Source organism: Serinus canaria, chromosome 17 (assembly GCF_022539315.1).
Source record: "Serinus canaria isolate serCan28SL12 chromosome 17, serCan2020, whole genome shotgun sequence".
In the NCBI taxonomy this organism is placed as follows: Eukaryota; Metazoa; Chordata; class Aves; order Passeriformes; family Fringillidae; genus Serinus; species Serinus canaria.
Window position 1 is genome coordinate 10,809,303 of NC_066330.1, and position 18,805 is coordinate 10,828,107.

Genomic DNA, 18,805 nt, shown 5'->3' on the forward strand with positions numbered 1-18,805 from the left:
TCCCAAAGACCTTAATGAGGGTAAAGTTATGACCTGCTCCATGGGGTTATTAGTTTTGGGATCTTTGCTGCAGAGTCCTGGAGGAACGTGGGCAAAGCAGGAACTTCTGATTTCTAGTTCTGAGTTGGTCTCAGACCTGCTCTATGGCCTGTATCATCACTGCTCTGCTTCCATCTCCCCATCTGGAGAATGGAAATCCCTCTGGTTTTCCTGATGCAATGACAATATGAATAAAGTGATTTGTTTAACTTTTTCCATGGCTCTTGATGTATTCCCCATCCCTGCCCTTCTCCCCACAGATAATTCTTCTGTCTTTGCTGCAAACCTCTGGCTGTTTGCAGTAAGTACTGATTTAACTTCAAATCAAAATAAGGCAACAGTTTTACTTGATGGAATTAACCTTGCTTATAGTTATTGTTCCTCTTTCCACATTCCGCCACAGCCCAGGTCTATGATGCACCAGCCTGACTGTGCTTGGAAGCTCACTCAGGCCTTCCTGCCCTGCAGGTGCCTGTCACTGAGCACACCTGCCCCAGCCAAAGTCTCAAATAAAATACAGACTTTGCTAAAAGTGATTTGTGTCACCTGCCTTCTTCCTGTTCTGTTTTCAAAGACTTTTTCTTTCTTCAGGAAAAGAGTCAGTGAGAGCTTATACACTATGTAAGAGAAGAGAGAGTCTAATGGAGAGTGCTTGGACCTGCTCAGACCGAGTGTGTGGTGCCACAAGCACCTGGCACTGATCTATATGTGAGCTGATTAGGGCTGGAGCGGATTCCCTTGCACTCCAACTGTGCCTTCCATGTGCTGCTCACGCTGCTCATTCAGCTGGACAGTGGAGCTAGAGAAGAAAACTGAAAATTGATAATTTCAAGGTTATTTCTCAGCCAGTTCAGTGTCTTGATCCAGCTCCCTGTTTAAGAGCATAAAAAGTGGTGTTGGCATGAAGTAAGACTGTCCCTTCTGGGGAGAGCTCACAACCTCAGTATCTGAAAGTGCACCTTGAGAGCAGCCTGACTATTTAAAGAAGGGTCTCTTTGTCCCTTAAAACTCACACTTTTAGTATCTCATGCTGCATTCCCGGGCAGGGCAGGGATATGAATTTGAACGTTTTAGGGCAGGCAGTGAGAGCTCTTGGAAAGGTTTGGGTTTGAAAGGGGACAAATGGAGTCTCATTCTGCCTATGCCATGGACTGGCTTCATGATTCCAAAAAATCAAAGGGATGTTCTACTGATTGTTTTTCCCATCTGTGAGTAGGAAACAACCACATGCAAGGTGACCAGAAATGCAGGAACTGGTTTGTTGTGTCTGCAGAGATGCAGTGGGACCTTTAAGTGAAGTCAGCCTATAAATACTGTGTTCATTTTTGCCTTTATTCTCCTGGTGTGGTAAGTAATTTTTAAAAAGAATAAACAGCTCTGAAAAAGAATAAACCTCTGTGTACTACAAAAAAAAGCACAGTGGAACTGTAGCAATAGGCAGAATTCATCCACAGACTTTGTGTGCTTTGTCTTCAAGTTGACCTCTTCAGTTTTTCTCTGAAACGACTGCAGCAGCTCCTGAACTGCAGCAGAAGGCAGTCTTCTGTCTCAGATCTCCTTGCCCAAATGATTATGATCAACCTAACGCTAATTACCTGACTGTCATTAGATGTGTCTGAGGTAGCCCATTTTCCAGGGGATCATAGGTCCAAATCAAAACACAAGAATAAAATTCAGTTTTATTCAGCTGAATAAAAATTCAGCTTATGTTTTCCAGTAGCCATGTAGTTGCCAATAAAAACAAAGATGGCATTGGAAAAAAAATTTCCACAATGTAACAGAAAATTTAGAAAATACAAGGTAGTGTTTTCAGAAAGAGCAAGATAATGTTTGAATTGACTCTGGAAGGTCTATTATATTAATTGCTACATTTTTTGATATTTTAAACACTTGCTTTCCTTGGAAAGAGTTTGAAAGAGTTTCTGCCTAAACTGAAGCAACCAACACAAGGGCCTGGTGACAGGAGGTTGTAGCCAGGTGAGCATCTGCCTCCTGTACCAAGTAAGAGAAGGGGAAGCAACCTAAAGTTGTGCATGGGGTGGTTTAGGTTGGCTATTAGGGAAAATTTATTCACAGAAAGGGCTGTCCAGCCCTGGCACAGGCTGCTCAGGGCAGGTGTTTAGTCTCCATCCCTGGAGGGATTTAAAAACCATGTGGATGTGGCACTTGGGGACATGGTTTACTGGTGGCCTTGGTAGTGCTGAGGGAATGTTGGAATAGTTGATCTTAAAGGTCCTTTCCAAATCATTCTAAACGTAAATCATTCTGTGATTCTATTCTCTCAAGGCATGAGAAGTGTTTAAGGAGAAAGGGGAAATGATCTTTCTTTTTTCCTTGATAAACAAGTATTGGAAAAGCCACCTGGTATTCTTGTGTTAATCCATGGTTGGTGTGGTGTTCCAAGCTGGCTGTATCACTGCTCCTCTCTGCCTTTCCTAGAGGAATTCTTGGTCCAGCCATGGCTCAGCCCTTTGCTTCTGTTAAAGCCTGAACCCAGCTGATGCTGGTTTGCTTAAGGGGGTCAAGGGTGTCCATCAAAGAGCAGAGGCTCACCTGGCTGGAGTTGTGCAGATTCTGAATATTCAAGCTTGCTGTTGGTTTGTTCTGCTGAGCTGGTATGAGTTACTGACTAAACAATGATTTAAATGACGGCGGCTCATGTTTTTTAATGAATCCCATAGTGCCTGAGTAGTATGGGAGGACTAATTACATTTGAATAATGCCTGCAAAAAGTTAGCATGCTTTTCACAGCATTCCTCAAGTTGTGTTTAATCACTTTATTTGTCTGCTTGCTCTTTTCTCCAGTGAAAATTGTCATCCGGGGGGACAGGAACACTGGAAAAACCACACTCTGGCACCGACTGCAGGGAAAGAAATTTATTGAGGAATATATTCCAACTCAGGAGATCCAAGTCACCAGCATCCACTGGAATTACAAAAGTAAGATGGAAGCGGGTGGAAGGAGTGACAGTCATGGGACAGTGCCTTGGGGGAGGAAATTCCATTGCAGCCTCATTTGCTTTTTTCTTCTCTGTCTGCTTGGGAAACAAAATGGTCTCCCTTCAGGCTTTTTAATTTATTATTCATAGTTTCTCAGTCATGTTTTTAATTTTGTCAGACGCTCTGTGTTATAAGTGCTAAAGAATATGTCTGTGGAAGCCACAATTCAAGGGAAGTGTTTAATAGGTGGTCTGAAGTATTTGAAAAATTTTTAATGAGGAGGGGTTGTTGTATAAATCTGTCGCTGAGGCCCACTGTGCTTTGGGTGTTACTGTGTTGCCTAGAAGTGGATACATGGGGCAAACTGGATTTCACTGATGAAAATATAAAGAGATTCTGGTGACTGGGAAGTATTTAAAAAATTATTGTATTACTGTTAGCTCTAGGCTGGCTTACTGAAGCTCAGAAGTTCCAGTGCCTTTTTTAAGTTCTTGCCGCAGTGTGGTTTTAATTTTTATTTTACTAGTTGCAAGTGGCTGTGAAAGCCCTACATCCCACCTGGAAAAGACGCTGCAGGCATTGAAGTTGTGTAAGGTTGTGATTCAGTGGTGCACTGAGTCCAGCTTTCAGGTTACCGATCAAGAATGCCACAGCCTTGTGGGATGAACTCCTGATTCAGTAGGAAAGTGCTCTGTAAGACTGCGTATGCTGGACAGAAAGGGTCAGCAGTTGTTTGTCGTTATCGTCATTATCAGACATTGTCCATCTGCCTCACTCTGATCTTCTACTGCCCCATCCCTCCCAGCTGGGAGAACACCTTGTGCAGTCAGGTGAGCACCAAATTGAGTGCTGTGTCTAATTCACCACCAAATTTGAATTATCAGGTGATACATGATGCCCAAGTCTCGTGATAATGCTCTCACAAAGCCACAGGATGTGTTCCCCAGCTGATGTTCTGTGGTCACACAGAGGTGTTTCCCATCTGCAACCAAACCTCTTGTATGGTGTATGTATGCTGTGGCATGCTTCCCATCACTCCTCTTCCTTCCTCTCAGGATGTCAGCCCATCAGTTACTGAGGAATGAACACAGAGCTTACAAGTTGGATGGTGGAAACTATCTCCAAAATCAAATTTGAATGCTTCAGCCTAAACAGACTTACAGTAAGAAATAAAATTCCTGTTTCCGGGATACCCAAGTGTAAAGAATGCACTAATTGTGGCTTTCTGCGGTATCACACGTTAAAGCATCAGAGTTGAGTTTCTTCTCTGATAGGTGCAGGTAACACAACACTTGTGTTGGGTGCAGTCTGGGAGTCTGGCATTTATTTTAGGAGGCTTATTCATATCTAACTGTATCCATGAACAAGTACAAAATGTGTACATGCAAAAATCTTCTTCTTGGAGGAAGATCCAGTCATCTCACCTGTGTCTGCATTTCTTTCCCTGAGGTGGGGCTCAGACACTGCTTTTTCAACACTGATGCAATCCTGGGGTAGAAAATACCTGCACCTGAGTCTGGCTTTGCTGTGTGCTGAGACCCACAGGTGTATAAGTGATTTCTAGGGCCCACTTCTAACCTTGGTGTGCTGTGTTTCTGTAAAGCTCCCCAGCCAGAGCTGACAGCAGTGTGTACAGATGCTGATGGACTTTTCTCAAGGTTTAGTGTTGCTGACCTTGTAAAACTACTTGCAAAGCTGTACCTGAAACTGTGCCTTTCATTTGTGTTTCTTTTACACACTGTAAAACACGCTGTTTCTTTTACACTTTGTAAAACAGTATACTATTGTCTTAGTAATAATTTCCAATAATTTAGGACATTTTCCATTGACTTTCTTAAGATATATTTCAAAAAGTAAACCCCATTTAAAAGACATTGTGAAGTCTGTTTCCTGCTGTGAGAAGTTTCCATCCAAGTACTCTGATGTGGGCCCTCAGAGTACTTGATTCAGGTCTAAATCCTGCCCTGTTGGCCATGTTAATCTGTAGAGGAAAAATAAAGTTTGTTTTTCCTATGTTCATGCTCTCAGGCTACCTTGAATAAACATTATGAGGTAGTTGATGGCAAATATTTACAGAGGTTAATTAAATCGTTGCCAAATATTGAAGGATTCTTAACATTGACTGGTCTTAGAAGAATTCCATTTTAGATGCAAAATGTAGGACCTCCTGAAATTTTATACTGTAGGAATTAATAAAGGTAGCAGAATCTGAGTTACTTCTTATTCAGAATTAACAAAGTTGCTTTCCTGTGCCAATTGTAATGGGTATTTGTAATTTTTGTGTCTAAGTAAGGAGTTACCATTCCTGACCCTAAGAAACACTTTTTTGGATTATACTGGTCACCAAGTTTTTCTCTGTTTGGCAGCCTGAGAAAGGGAGTCTGAAATAAAAATTGACAAACAGTTGTGCTCAGATCCTTCAAAGGCCTGAGGGATGGGAATGGGGGCTGGCAAGAGTGGCTTTGCACTGTAGGATCTGTGATCCAGAGCACAGGAAGTGAATGCTGTCATTGAATGAGGGTGAAAAATGTCTGAGGGCCTGTGAGCTCCTATTGATCAACCCACCTACAACGTGTTCTTAGTTTTAAATGAGCTTTCTTGCAATTGGAGCCTTTTCATGCCTCTATCATTTTGTTGGAAAGCAGTGCTCAGTGTGCCACTGGCCAGGGAGTATCTGGTCAAATAGCAGCTCAAGACAGATCTTTGGAGTGCTTTGATCTGTGGTTTGTGCTAATCCAAGTTAGGGAGTTGAGAGGATAAATTGGCATTCTTTTTGCTGCCACAGAGCTCCTTCAGGTGAGATGCTGCTGGGTATGAGTCGCACACCAAAGCCAATGGAGCAGCACTAAAGCAATTATCCTCTTGCATGATCAGGATAATCAGGAATGGCACTAGTATTGAAAGGGAAGAATTTCCTGGTTGTGAGCTAGCAGGAAAAAGGTGGAAATACGTGTTTCCTGGGTCTTGTGCAGTTGTTTTTCTTTGAGAAATTCTGCCCTTGCCCTCAGGGGTTTAAAGGAGGTCTGTGGGGTCAGGGGGTTCAGCTCCCCAGCTGCCAGGACTGCTGCTGCTCAGCAGGGCATCAGTTCTGTGGGAATCACTCAGCAGGCCAGCACATCCTAACTGGGGGCGTGTTTGGCTCCTGGAAGGAGGTGGAGAGCTCAGGAGCAAAGTGCCAGTGCTAGGCCCCCGGTCACCCCAAGGGCTCCCTTCTCTGAACTGTTAGTCCTGATATACTGCTTCACATGGCACTTCTGGAAAGAACAGTCAGCCTCCTGGGCTCCTGCTGAGCCCATGCAAATAGCTCTTACCCTTTTGCAGCAAGCCTTAATTGTGGAAAAGCACTGCGATTGCCTTGCCTACTGCAGGGCCGGAATCAGGGGCAGGCCTCCAGTAGCTGATCTGTGTCCTAACTTCTGCAGGGGCACAGGGAGAGCTCCTGCAGTGCCAGTGCCTGGGGGGAGGAGCTGGCTTGCCTGGGCACCAGGTGAGTGATTCACAGGTTGGACTTTAGCCTACCTGGTTTGATAATCTGTAGAAATAATCAGGGACTGAGTTAATTAGTGGGGTGTCGTGGTTTGAGCAGACGTTTTTGTGCTGTGTACTGCCATTTGCTTTCAGTCCTGCAAGGCACTGCCGGGGCTGACCCAGGGGAGTCTCCTGTTCATCCAGTGCCTCCTGCCCAGCTGGCACATAGGAAGTTAGGCAGGAATTACTGTGAGGAAAACAGAAGCTGATTTTGCTTCATGCATAAATGTAAAAAGGGTCTTTCTCCAGAAGCAAAGGATCAAAGTTTTTCTTTATTCATAATGTCTGTACAATATTTTTAAACATTTCATTAAGCCCAGAGTGAGTCCTGTGTAGAAAATGCTTCCTGGTTTGATAATGACACTATCTTAGATAAACTCTCATGCCATCCTATGATGTTATTTTATACTCTGAGGCATTGTCCTCCTAGTTCAGCTTTATGTTCAGAGCTGCTGTAAGTACAGGCTTTTGCTTCAAAGCCTGTAACATTTCTAAAAAGCAGCCGTTTCTTGGGACATCTTCCTGAAAATCATACTGCTTATTTGGATTCAATGGAAACATTGATCCAGAGCTACTCAGCCTTCAGGCCACCTGAAGGTGAATTGGCTGCCTGCGGGTTTCAGCAATCACTGGAGTTAGAATTCTGCATGTCTTGCTTAAGATTTTAGCAACTCAGATAGATGTTGCTGGTTATAATTTATTGATGTTGTAGCTCTAGGAAGCAAAATTGTAAGTGAGACCTTATTTTTCACAAACTATACCTGGAAATGTGCAGAGAGAATGGGTTTCTGTAGCTGTAGGACTGTCTGTGCTGGCTGTCATGTTTACATGGAAATGCCGTGATTGATCTTTCTTAAATGTGTATATTCCTTTTGCTAGTTGTATGCCTTGTTTATAAACCAGACTTTATCCTCAAAATTAGATTTTTATCTTTTTTGAAAGGCTTTGTAAACCTCTGTACGTTATGAAAAGAGTCTGTGCAGAGTACTTACAACATGCTTCAAAACTGACATGAACCAGCAAGGAAATCCAGCCATCACTTATGTGGCTAAGAGTGTTTCTGAAGTTCTTTAGACAGCATGGTTTTGGTGAACAGCTTGCACCTTCAACAGGTCACTGCCTCCTTGTGGTTGGGTTTTTTTCTTGCATATGATGTGCTTTTCTTTTGACATTCCTATGCTTTGACATTCCTCCATGTTGGCTTTGGATTGGGCTCTCTGAGTGATGGATGTTTTACTGAAACCTTCTAACCCTTTGTGTTCTGTTGTGCTTCCAGCCACTGATGATATTGTGAAAGTTGAAGTCTGGGATGTAGTGGACAAAGGTAAGATTTATAACTTTCTTTCTAATGGAGATCCATTGTTCTTTCTCAGTTTTAATTAAAAACTTACATGGAATTCAGAAATACTTGCTTCCTTCTGCTTTTAAAAAAAATCTCTATTTATTATACCACTTCCTGAAAGAATAAGGAAAGGAGAGGTGAGTCCCCTATGCTAAAACCAATTATCTGGAATCTGAACTTCAGATCAAACCCAGTGTTCAGAAGCAGTTGTTCCATGTGCTTATGACAGATGAAGCGCCTGCTGCTCTGTGTATTCAATTCTCTGAGCTTTAGAATAAACTTCACCTTCTCTCCTTTATAGTTCCCTTTAATGTTTAGACAGGTTTTGAGTTCTTTGTTCTGGTTATAAAAGTTCTTGTTGAGCTGTTTTTGTGGAGGTATTCTATTGTTAAATTGGTAAAACTGTAGCTGCAGTGGGTAATGTCTGCAGGGAGGAAGGATGAAAGAGGAAACAATTACTTAAATTCTCTAGGACAGAAAATGCAATATGTGCATTCCAAAACATTTTCTAAATGCTTAGCCAAGGAAGGTTTTATGATAATTTTTTCAGAGTTTTTGTCTTTTGTTTTATAAAGAGCAAAACCAAACCCCAAAACATCTGTGAAGACACAGTCTGGATGCAGTGCAAACAGGGTGCAGTGGGATCTGTTCCTGGAAGAGGGTTGGGGTTGAGATGTAAATCTCCACAACTCATTCTGTAGCCTCGAATGCAGATGCTGTTTGGCTTCTAAGAGGCATTTAGTACCAGCCAGGCTCCTGGTTTAGTGTGTGAATATGGTCAGGAAAGCAACTGCACAGGTGAGCAGCTCTTGAGTGATGCTGCTCTGTGAGTGATGCTGCTTGTTTGGTGTCTGTCAGATTTGTTGGCCACAGTCATCGAAACTCAAGCTTTGATGGTTTGTCTGGTGCTGCCTTTCCTGCAGCCTTGGCTGGAATCCGTGCTCTCAGGTGTTCCTCAGTAGAGTGGCATCTCAGAGGCACCACCAGTGCGACTTAACTTGTATTACACCAAAAACTGAAACTACAGTAGGGAGTAAGAAAAGGAGAAATGTAATTTTTCATGTCAGCTGAACTGTATTCAAAATAGGGAAAAAAGAAAGACAATTAGCAGTAGGACCTCTAGTTCGGATACCTGATGGAGCCTTCAGGATAAACCTGAGTCAGGAGCTTTAAATGAAAATCCTGGGCACTTTATCTTTTTAGTGTTTTAAGGCCCAGTTTTCACAGGGCAGACAAAGCCTTGCTTAGGCCAGAATTACTGCTGAAGTCAGTCTGATTAGTTTGGCTTTCGGATTGTGGGATAACAAGCGGAGGGCTGGAATCTGAGCAAAACATCTGTGTTCTCGCTGCCTTGCAGCTTTGGTATGAATACAGAGACATTTAATTTGGGAATCATGTGGTTCCAGCACTTATTTCTGTGAATAGCTTCTCTGAGCAGAGTCATCTTCTCAGCTAGAGACTTGTTTTTTTGGCGAAGGGGACAGGATGTGCTATGAACAGATGTTGATAACAGCACTTCTGGTCCTGCTTTGATTTCTGATGGCAGAGCCTCTGTTGGAAACCTTAATGGAATCTCTTCCCTTCACTTCATATTCTTTTGAAATAAAACTCACTCTGTTAATATCCGTACTTATGGACCACAGATATGTATTTTTTTGCAATCATTTGGGCTCAATCAGTGCAATGTAAAAATCGAATCATAATGATGTTTATGACATCAAATCTTTTCCTATTTCCATAGCATTGTGGATTCCTGATAAGCATAGCTTTAGGAAAATGTTCATATTAAGCAGTAAGAGCTTGCTCATATCTAACTTTCATCCTAATGTTATGACATTTTTGTTTTCCTTCTGTATGCTTAGGACAAAAAATCCTCCTGCGTGATGCTTTGGGTGAGAGCCGCACTGGACTTTAGACTTGCAGTAGTAAAGTATCCAGTGATGCTGTAGCATAGTGCTGACAAGACTTGATCCTCCTTCTTTTTTTCCCCTAGCCTACCAAATCCTGACTCATGTGCATATTTAGAGTTGGGCAGAACACTGCATTTATTAGGCTGGATTTGAAACTGTCAAAAACGCATGTTCTGAACATGCATTTTCAACATTAAGTTTTCCAGGCTGAAATCCTTTTGCCAGCATTTCCCTGTTTCATTTTCAGAGGAAATTAGGAGACCTCTGTTTAAATGACGGGGGAAACTGTGTTGAAAGCCCTGATGTGGGTTGTAGCTTAACTAACTAACATCCATCTAAGCATCCATGAACTCCAGTTTTCAGCTTCAGTTGCGTAAAGCACCTTTGGGCTCTCGCCTGCTGAGCAGTGCTGCTGTTCTGCAGTCACAGGGGGCTGGAGAAATTGCAGGAGTTGCACCCTGAAAACTTGATGTGCATTTCTAGGCTGAAGTTAATGGTGACTTTCCTGAGTGGTGTTTCTCCTGGTGCTCCCTGTCCTTGCTGGTTCAGCAGTGTGGGTTTTCCCTCCAGAATCCACTGGGATGCAGACAGCAGCTCTGCTGGCCCTGCCTGGATGGTGACTTAGCTTGGTATTGGTTATTTAGCTTCCAAATGATAATTTGGAAATGTGGGGAGGTTTGTTGTGAAAGTTTAAAAGCTGTGAGATTGGTTAGTGTGGTGAAGCAGTGGGGAATGGCAGCTGTCAGACTGTGCTGCTCCTCTTGGCTTGTTCTTGACTATTTGGGATTCTTTTCTAAATGTGCAGACTCCCTAGAGTCCAGACTTCCTTGCTGCCTGCTGCATTCTCCTTGGGCCTGCTCAGGGAACTGGGATCATGTCTGGAAAGCTGCCATTTGTTAAAATTTTCCCAAGATGAGCTTGCCTCCAGCCGTGGATTGTATTGGATTTTGTGTGGCACATGTAGTAAATATCTCCTTTGCTGCTCTGGGAACTGACAGAGCACAGGAAAGATCTCTCTTAGCAGAAGTCACAATCCTGACTCATCTTTCTGGCTTTGCAGCAAGTTGTGTAACTGCTGCAGGTCATAAAGCTATAACAGATCCTGAATTCAGAGAAGCTGCTTGAATGCAGGGGATTCAGGAACAGTTGTAAATTCCTGTCTTGTAACTTCTGCCACTTTGGTTCCCACGTATTTTCTGATACATGACTGAAGGCATCAAATCATATTTTTCTTCTGTTGCCCACAAGGTAGACAAACGCTTTCCCTTGAATTGAAGATTCCTTTCCTCCTTGCTGCACCTTCACCCCTGTGCCTCCCAGACATGTCCTACAAGAAGAATGAAAGATCAGAATTCATATTTCTATTATTTTCAGATGTTCCATGTTAGATAACACGAGGAATGCATGTCTTCCAGATGTATATTTTAGACTGGTGAAGGGTAGCAGCCCCCTTGCATGGTGGACAGCATTTGTTGGCAAGTTGTACTGAAACTTTCTATCTTGCAGCAAAACTGATGGTACATACTGCTGCAGAGACTCAAGTGCTGATCACAGCCCCGTTGTCCAGTAGGAGCTGTTCGGTAGACTCCAGGGTACAGCTGCCAAGTGTATTTAGTGCCAGAGTTGCTCTTATGCCTGTAAATGAGGAGCAGCCATCATTCTAGAGAGGGGACCTGAGCCATAGCAGCATTCACACCCGTGTTTTCTAATTGAAGCTCCTCCATTACACATCTGTGCAACCTCAAAATCTGGACCTCATGCGTACAGTGACACAATTGTCACTGTGCCCTTGCTTTATAGACTGAATTACATCTTGTCACTGCATAGATCTTATCTTCGTCTGGTTCATTCTGCAGTTTGGGTTCCAAAAATAAAGCCTGTGCCTGAATCTGTACGCACATGCGCTTTTCAGCTCTCTGACTCCTTTGAGGTGACCTCCTTTGCAGCACTGATGAGCAGTGTGTGAGAATATTGCTCATTCCTCTGGATACACACAGAAAACCATGAGCATGGAGAGGTGTGTGGGTTCTATATTCTGTCTCAAAGCATTGACTGTAAATGTGCCCAGGTTCAACAGACACCTTGATTTCTCAGGATGGGAGGAATGATGGACACTATTTGTGGTTATTTGGGGTTCTCTTTTTAATACTTAGAAATGTAGGTCTTGCCAGGCATAATTCAGCAGTGACTGCAGAAATGGCAATGTTTGGATATTCAGAGAAGCCACACAAATGTCACTCACTTGAAATTAATTGAATTGAAGTGGGAAAAGACATGCACGGCCTAGACATCCCACGCCTTCGGCTGCATGGGGAAGAATCAGAGCCCATACTCGGATCCCTCAGGGAAACACATTGCCTAAATGAGGAGGGATCAGGATTAATATTTCTGCTGCTTTCAGATGTCAGCAGTAAGCTGACTTGAGTGGGGCAAACATTTTGCAGTGATGCACAGATGCACCCCCAGAATCACCTGCTATAACATGCAGCATTAAAGCTTTTCTGAATAACTGTATTTTCTTACTATTTATCCTTGAGCTGTGTGCAGGAAAAACAAGCCCTGTTTCACATGCAGCATCTGGCAGAACCCTGAATTCCATATGTGATTCAGCAGAGTTAAGAGCTGGTGGAAGCTATTTTGGTCCTCAGTGTTAGAGAGTCTTTTACAGAGTCAATGGGAAGGTTTTTTTCAGGTGCATCTGAGCTGCCAACAACTTCTGTTATCAGCGACACAGGAAATTTCTAGAAGTAATGAGAAGCAATTCCGAGACTTGTAATGCCAAGTGTAATTTAGTTAACTCTTCGTAATTTAGACTAGGAAAAGACACAACAAAGTTATTTCAGAAGTACAGTTCTTAAATGCTGTCAGTAACATCTGGGAGGTACTTGGTATCTGTCAAACATAACTCCTGATCTTGCAGGGTTATTCTTTGTGCAGTGCTTATCATTGATAAAATTCTGGAAACTCAGAATATTCGGTTTAAACAAGAGGCCAAAATTTTTTCACATTGTGTCCACACTACACCTCTTTGGTGGTAGGTGACAGAAGATGCTGAGGTTCCTGGCAGTCCTTAGAGCCAAGTGTCTACACCAGAAAATCATGTCAGCTGATGGCCACTCTGTTAATCATAGCTACAGATACACCTCTCTGCTGAGACTCCAGGCTATAAGATTTGGAACCACAGTTAGTGTGTAATTGACTTGATGCAAAGTTTCCAGGGAGGCTGGTATTTTAAAAACACACTGTTTCTGGGGTGCTGAGTTAAATGTTAGTGGTACTTTAAAATGTCAGAAAATAAGGTGTAGGGAAAGAGAGAAGCCTCGGGGGCTGCCCTTTAGCTGCCTAAGAGGAAGCAGATGAGTTGGAGAGAAACCACTAGATTCTTGCAGGTGGGACCATGGCTGTGGGACTGCAGGGCAAGCCTCTAGAGTGGTTTTCTAGTGTCTTCTACAAATATTAGGCACGTTGCTTTTTGCACTTTTCTGGGAGCCTAATCAGACTTGTACCTGCTACCTGGCTTATTTTTGTGTGCTTTGGGTGGTGCTTCTGGAGGATTTATTTTCTGTGCCTTCACTGGTGATGGCCAGACCTGACCCTCTGGCTCTGGCCTTTGGAGCACATATAGGCTGTCTCTCTATCTTCACAACTCCTTTCCCACAGTTTATTTGATTTTGCTTGGATTTCTTCTTGGATAAGTTCTGTCTTTGGATTGCTTTACTGTTCATTTTTGAGTAGACTAGCTGGGATTCTTCAGCAAGGCATGCCTATCCCACCCCTCCTCATCCCCCAGGCTTACAGTAGAAGTTGGATTTGCTTTGAGGTTGTGTTCTAACTGCTGTGCACCTGTCCAGACTCATCTTCCAGTTCTTTGCCCAACGTAATGTTTTTTATATGTTTTACTATTCTTTTTAAGGAAAATGCAAAAAACGAGGAGATGGTTTGAAACTGGAGAATGACCCTCAGGAGGTGAGTCACTTAGAATTCAGAGGTCTGAGGCCTCTTGTCCACCTTTGGTCCATGAGGAGCAAGTTCTATATTTGTTCCTGCCGTAAGGCCTTCCTGGCAGGTGGGTGAGGGTGAGTGGGTGATGCCGATGCTCTATATTCCTTGCTCTGTACATTTCAGTCCTGCTCCTGCCCTCACTGCAACTTCCCTGCTGTTTTCCATTCTGTCACTGGGAATGATTGTGCCCCAGATGTTTGCTCAGCAGCTTTATAGCTGTCTTCCTGTGGGCAGAGGCAGAAATTCCTTTTGTCAGGGCCTTCTTGTGCGGCCTGAAGAAATTACTTGATGCCCTGCTCTGGCCGCTTCTCAGAGCTGGGCTGTTTCACTCTCGCTGAACACTCTCTGTTCAGGCTCAGATGAGGAGAATTTTCCTCAAAATATTCTCCCATGGGAAAAGCCTTTATGAGAACACTTACCACAGCTGCTTCTTCCTTTGCAAATGTGGGTGCATTTTCCACTCCTGGGAAAGGAGTGAGAATTATTCCAGGGGCACCAAATTCCAGTAGGAATCATGGAGACTGAGCTGGGACCATGGAGACCAAGCTGGGACCAGTACTATGTGGACTTAGCAGCATGCAGAGTCCAAATGATGAAAAGCCAGTTGGGTACTAATCCTGTCAGCCATCCATGGGAGAAACTGCCTCCTGCTTTTGGACACCAGCAGCATTAAGAGTAGAGCCAATATCTGAGTCAGAAAAAGATGCAATGGGAGCTGTGTCCTCTGTCCTCCACTCTGTGGTTTGTATGGAGTTCTCTTGCCAACACAGGATTTGGGAGCACAGGGGAAAGGACGGGTGGGTTTCAGCATGTGCTGTCAGAGACCATCAGGTGCTTCACATCCTGTTCCTATGGGAAGTGGAAGCTGGGAACCACCAAGTATCTTATTTCAATGATAGTGTGAGATCCAGAGGTACTCCTTACAGTGGTTGTCACTTTAGAAATTTTGCTCAGTCAGTACTGTATCCATTGCATTCTGTATCAGCCTGAAGTTGAATCCAGTTATTTGCTGCTTCTTTGCCTTTATTTTCTCAGGCAGAATCAGAAATGGCTCTGGATGCAGAGTTCCTGGATGTCTATAAGAACTGCAACGGTGTAGTGATGATGTTTGACATCACCAAGCAGTGGTAAGAGACCTTTACTGGCACCATGTGATTCTCCCTTGTTCAGGCAAAACAAATGACTTCCAGATTTCCAGATTCCCAGTTGCATTTAGAAGCTGATAACCCACCTAATGAGTTGGAGCAAGCTTGTATCTTTTGAAATAAAAGCTTTATCTTGTGATGTGGCTTTTAATATGTTCCTCTCCTGGGCTTGTTCCGAACAAGCAGTGTCCCAGTGGGTTGTGTGCTGCAATTGCTGATATGCTGCTGGCTGAGGCTTGATAATTAGTGCTATTACAGGTGCCAAGTGCATGTTGCAAACCCCTGCTCACCAGAACACAAGGGAAAGGAGGATGCTAGTGAGAAATTGAAAGAAACTGGTATTAGTAAGGATTAGAGGCCCCAGGCTGCATTAATCTACAGAAGTAATGAACTGTTGGATTTACACATCTGAGGAGAGTAAGAGAGATAAGGAATCTAGAGTGGAAAGGGGAGGGGATTAGAGCTCCTGCTTTATATTTCGGCTGGTGTTGTTCAGGTTTGGTGTGGATCAGTGAGCCTGTGGACAGTTGAAGGGAGGGAATCCTTTCCTTCTGCTGACCCCACAGTTTTGCAGGACTGAGATTGCTGTAGGAGATGTGAAGGTTCTAGTGAAAGTGGATTTTTGAGCTTTTAGAGTTGGTTTTGAATAAAGAATCATGCAAACATATTGAGGATTAATATGTTTCTCTGATGGAGTAAAGAAGTCACAGACTTGGAAGGATTTTGGAAAAAAAAAATTCCTGTGTTTTTTGTGATTTGTGCATGAAACTGCTAACGGAAGGATGTTCCCACTCATCTGCTCTCTCATCTGCTCTCTCCCCTCTGATGAAGGACATTTAACTATATTCTGAGGGAGCTTCCTAAAGTGCCGACCCATGTTCCAGTGTGCGTGCTTGGGAATTACCGGGACATGGGGGAGCACCGGGTCATCCTGCCCAGTGACGTGCGGGACCTCATTGACAACCTGAACAGGTGAGCGGGCAGGGCAACAGGGCTCAGCTGCTCCCTGCCATCCTCCCATCAGTGGCCATGTCCTTGACGTGTTTCACTTCCGTGTCCCTGCCATGTTTCACATCCGTGTCACGTGTGCCCTCTGTCCTGCCGCCTGCCTTGGGCTCCCAGGGCTCCCAGAGCTCCCCGTGTCTCACAAGCAGCAGCTGCTGACACGATGGGCCTTTTGATGTGGAGCAGATTGTTTGCCATGCTTCTGGAAACAGCGTGAGACAGCATGTGCCTTTCAGAAGTGCTGTTCCCAACAAGTCATCTTCTTTCGGGATAGTCCTTCTCCTCTGAGAGAGTCCTCTCCCCATAGCACAGCTGTTCTTTGGTCCAAGTGATTGAGCTACACGAGAGCCAGCCAGTGCGGCTCTGTCCTTGCTCTGCCTCTGAGCATCCCCCACACAGCACTCTCAGGGCACAGCCAAGTCAGATGTCCCTCACCAGCCAGACAAGCATTTCCCTTAAGCAGAGGTCTGAGGTGCTCTGTTACGTGGTACAAAATAGTATTTGTTGGTCAAAATTCAGTAGATGGTACCTTTGTATGTAATTTTATGTTTTTAAGGTATTTTTTCATTTTCCTCATTTCTTGCTTGTTTATGCCTGTGTCAGGCACAAAGAAATGGTGTCAGTTTTAAGACTTTATCCATTATGAAATAATTTCTTTACAAAATAATTTCTCAATATTATTTTTGTCAGTCCGATTGTGTTTTTTAAAACAGAAACCTTTACTGTGAAATAAACAACTTGTAAAGCTGTGAATCCACAGTTTAGGAAACCAACATCCCAGTGTCCTGACAGATTATTTCTTAGTCTGGCAGGCACATGACGCTGTCACACACAAACAGCCACCTTCTGCCACCCTTCAGTGTGAATTTTGGCCGTACACAAAATAATGAGTCCAAGCAGAATGTTGCCCTGGGCTACATTTGAGGGCGGGAGCTGGCTTGTGGAGTGGCTCATGGTGTGTAAGTCAGTTCTGTGCAGGCTCTGCAGGTTGTGCTGGGTACAGTGTTCTCCTCTCTGCTTGGCACAGGCCTCCCGGCTCCTCCTATTTCCGCTATGCTGAGTCTTCCATGAAGAACAGCTTTGGCCTCAAGTACTTGCACAAGTTCTTCAACATCCCCTTCTTGCAGCTGCAGGTAAGGCAGGGATGTTATCCTGATGTGCTGGGTGTGTGGGACAAATTGGATTTACTTCCTTTCTAAGGCAGGAATTTGGTGTTTGGGGTTTCATTTGCTGTTAAAAGATCCTGAGTAGATTCTTCTTTTCATTAGAGTTAGTATAACAAAATTATGTCAGAACATTAGTGCCTGTGAGTGATTTAAACATGTCTCTGGTTGCAAGAGGCCAGCTGTGCTGAGTTCCCAATGCTGACCTCTGGAGAAAGGCTCCATTTTCACTGGCATGAAAATGGCATCCAGTGGTGCAGTTACCAAATCAAAAATGTAAAATACACACATCTGTTAAACTTTGCATTTCAATTCTGTTCAGTTAAAACTCAGATGAGAAGAGATTTGGTCATTATCTGAGTAGTTCAGGAACCTCTGTTTGCTGAAAATCTTAGCCTTAATGGTAAAGGGCATTAGATATGAGATCCATGTGCTTGCGTCCTGTTCACATGGATCCAGTCTCGTATTTCATTCATATCTGAGGATTCTTGCGGGGGCTGAGGGAAGGGCAAAGGCTGCAAAGGGTGGGATTCTCAAGTGTGGGCCTTTAGAAGATCAGCTTTTGGGGTGGTCCTACGGGGCTCCTTTGGGATGAGTAGCTTATGCTTTTTGAGGGCACAGTGACACAACAGTGACATGTTGTGTCACTGTTTTCTATTTGATGGGAAAAACCCAGGCAGTTGATCTTTATTATCTTTTACCAGTAATTGAAGTGTATGTGTGCATTTTTATATAAATAATCCCCGGTGAAATACTAGTTCAGAAGGAGCTGAGATATATTAGTGGATGTTACCAAGTCCACTAATATATCTCAGAAAGAGAAAGAGCCAGGATAAGAGAAATGAATGTACAAAAGCTCAGTGAAACAACTCAAACAATTTTTTGAAGGGAAGGTTGTAGAAATATGAGCTGTAAATCCAGCCTGCTGTTCAGATGACTGAAATTTGCCAGCATGTTGCTGGTGAAATGTTTGGGTTTATGACACTGCACGTTTGAAGGCTTTTGGTTGCCTCCACCCAGTTTTTGGGGCTTTACTTGATGTCAAACTTCACCTAAGATGGGCTGCATTGGTTTCTCCGGTGCCCCTTGCACTTGTGTCACAGGTTTATGGGCAGTGCCTCATGCTGCTCCACAGTAGCTGCCTTGGGGCACTTCTCTGCTCCCAGACACTCACTGGGAAACTTGTGTTGGAGTGCACAAGTTCTGGGACTGGCCCTGTTCAACATCCAGTGCAGCATGAGCTGAAATCTGTAGGAAAATCACATCTAGACTTAATTCCTGAAGGTTCTTCTTATATCTTCAGAGATCCTTGCCAGTACCAGGCTCCAGAAGGGAATTTTTCTCCTTGGCACAGAGTAGGATTGAAGGAGAGGGATGCTGGCTGGTATGAAATACATACAGGATTCAGTCAGCCTCAGACGTTTCTGTGCCTCTCAGCCTGCCCTCCACAGCTTTCCAGGGCAGAGTGGTCCAGCTGTATCTGAGGTCCCAGACTGTCTCTCAGCAGGGTTGGGGTCGGTGTGTGGTTTTCAGTGCCACATTCCTGTGCTCATTTTATAGTCACACATCTTCCACAGCGAAAGCAAGGGCTGAAATCCATACCCCCACTACAGAGCTCATTCTTTCTGTCAACCTGAGCTCTTCAATTATTTATCAGTTCCTTTCCAGGGGCAGGATTGGCAAATCCAACGATGCAGTTTAGCTGTAGGTATATCTGGAAACCCACAAATG

General features: G+C 43.8%; 1 protein-coding gene across 4 annotated transcripts in view; it reads left to right on the forward strand.

The window, feature by feature from the left end:
• The window catches only part of RABL6 (RAB, member RAS oncogene family like 6), a 54,073-nt gene that overhangs the window by 4,820 nt on the left and 30,448 nt on the right, over positions 1-18,805 (forward strand). For 2 of the 4 annotated variants that reach the window (XM_009093540.4, XM_018917900.3), the window contains exons 2-7: positions 2,845-2,979; positions 7,784-7,831; positions 13,673-13,725; positions 14,797-14,888; positions 15,738-15,878; positions 16,939-17,044. In XM_009093540.4, the coding sequence (XP_009091788.1) occupies positions 2,845-2,979; positions 7,784-7,831; positions 13,673-13,725; positions 14,797-14,888; positions 15,738-15,878; positions 16,939-17,044 (575 nt within the window). Of the gene's footprint in view, positions 1-1,521; positions 2,017-2,844; positions 2,980-6,401; positions 6,467-7,783; positions 7,832-13,672; positions 13,726-14,796; positions 14,889-15,737; positions 15,879-16,938; positions 17,045-18,805 lie in introns of those variants that run through there. The other 2 variants (XM_050980817.1, XM_050980816.1) reach the window with 2 other exon arrangements.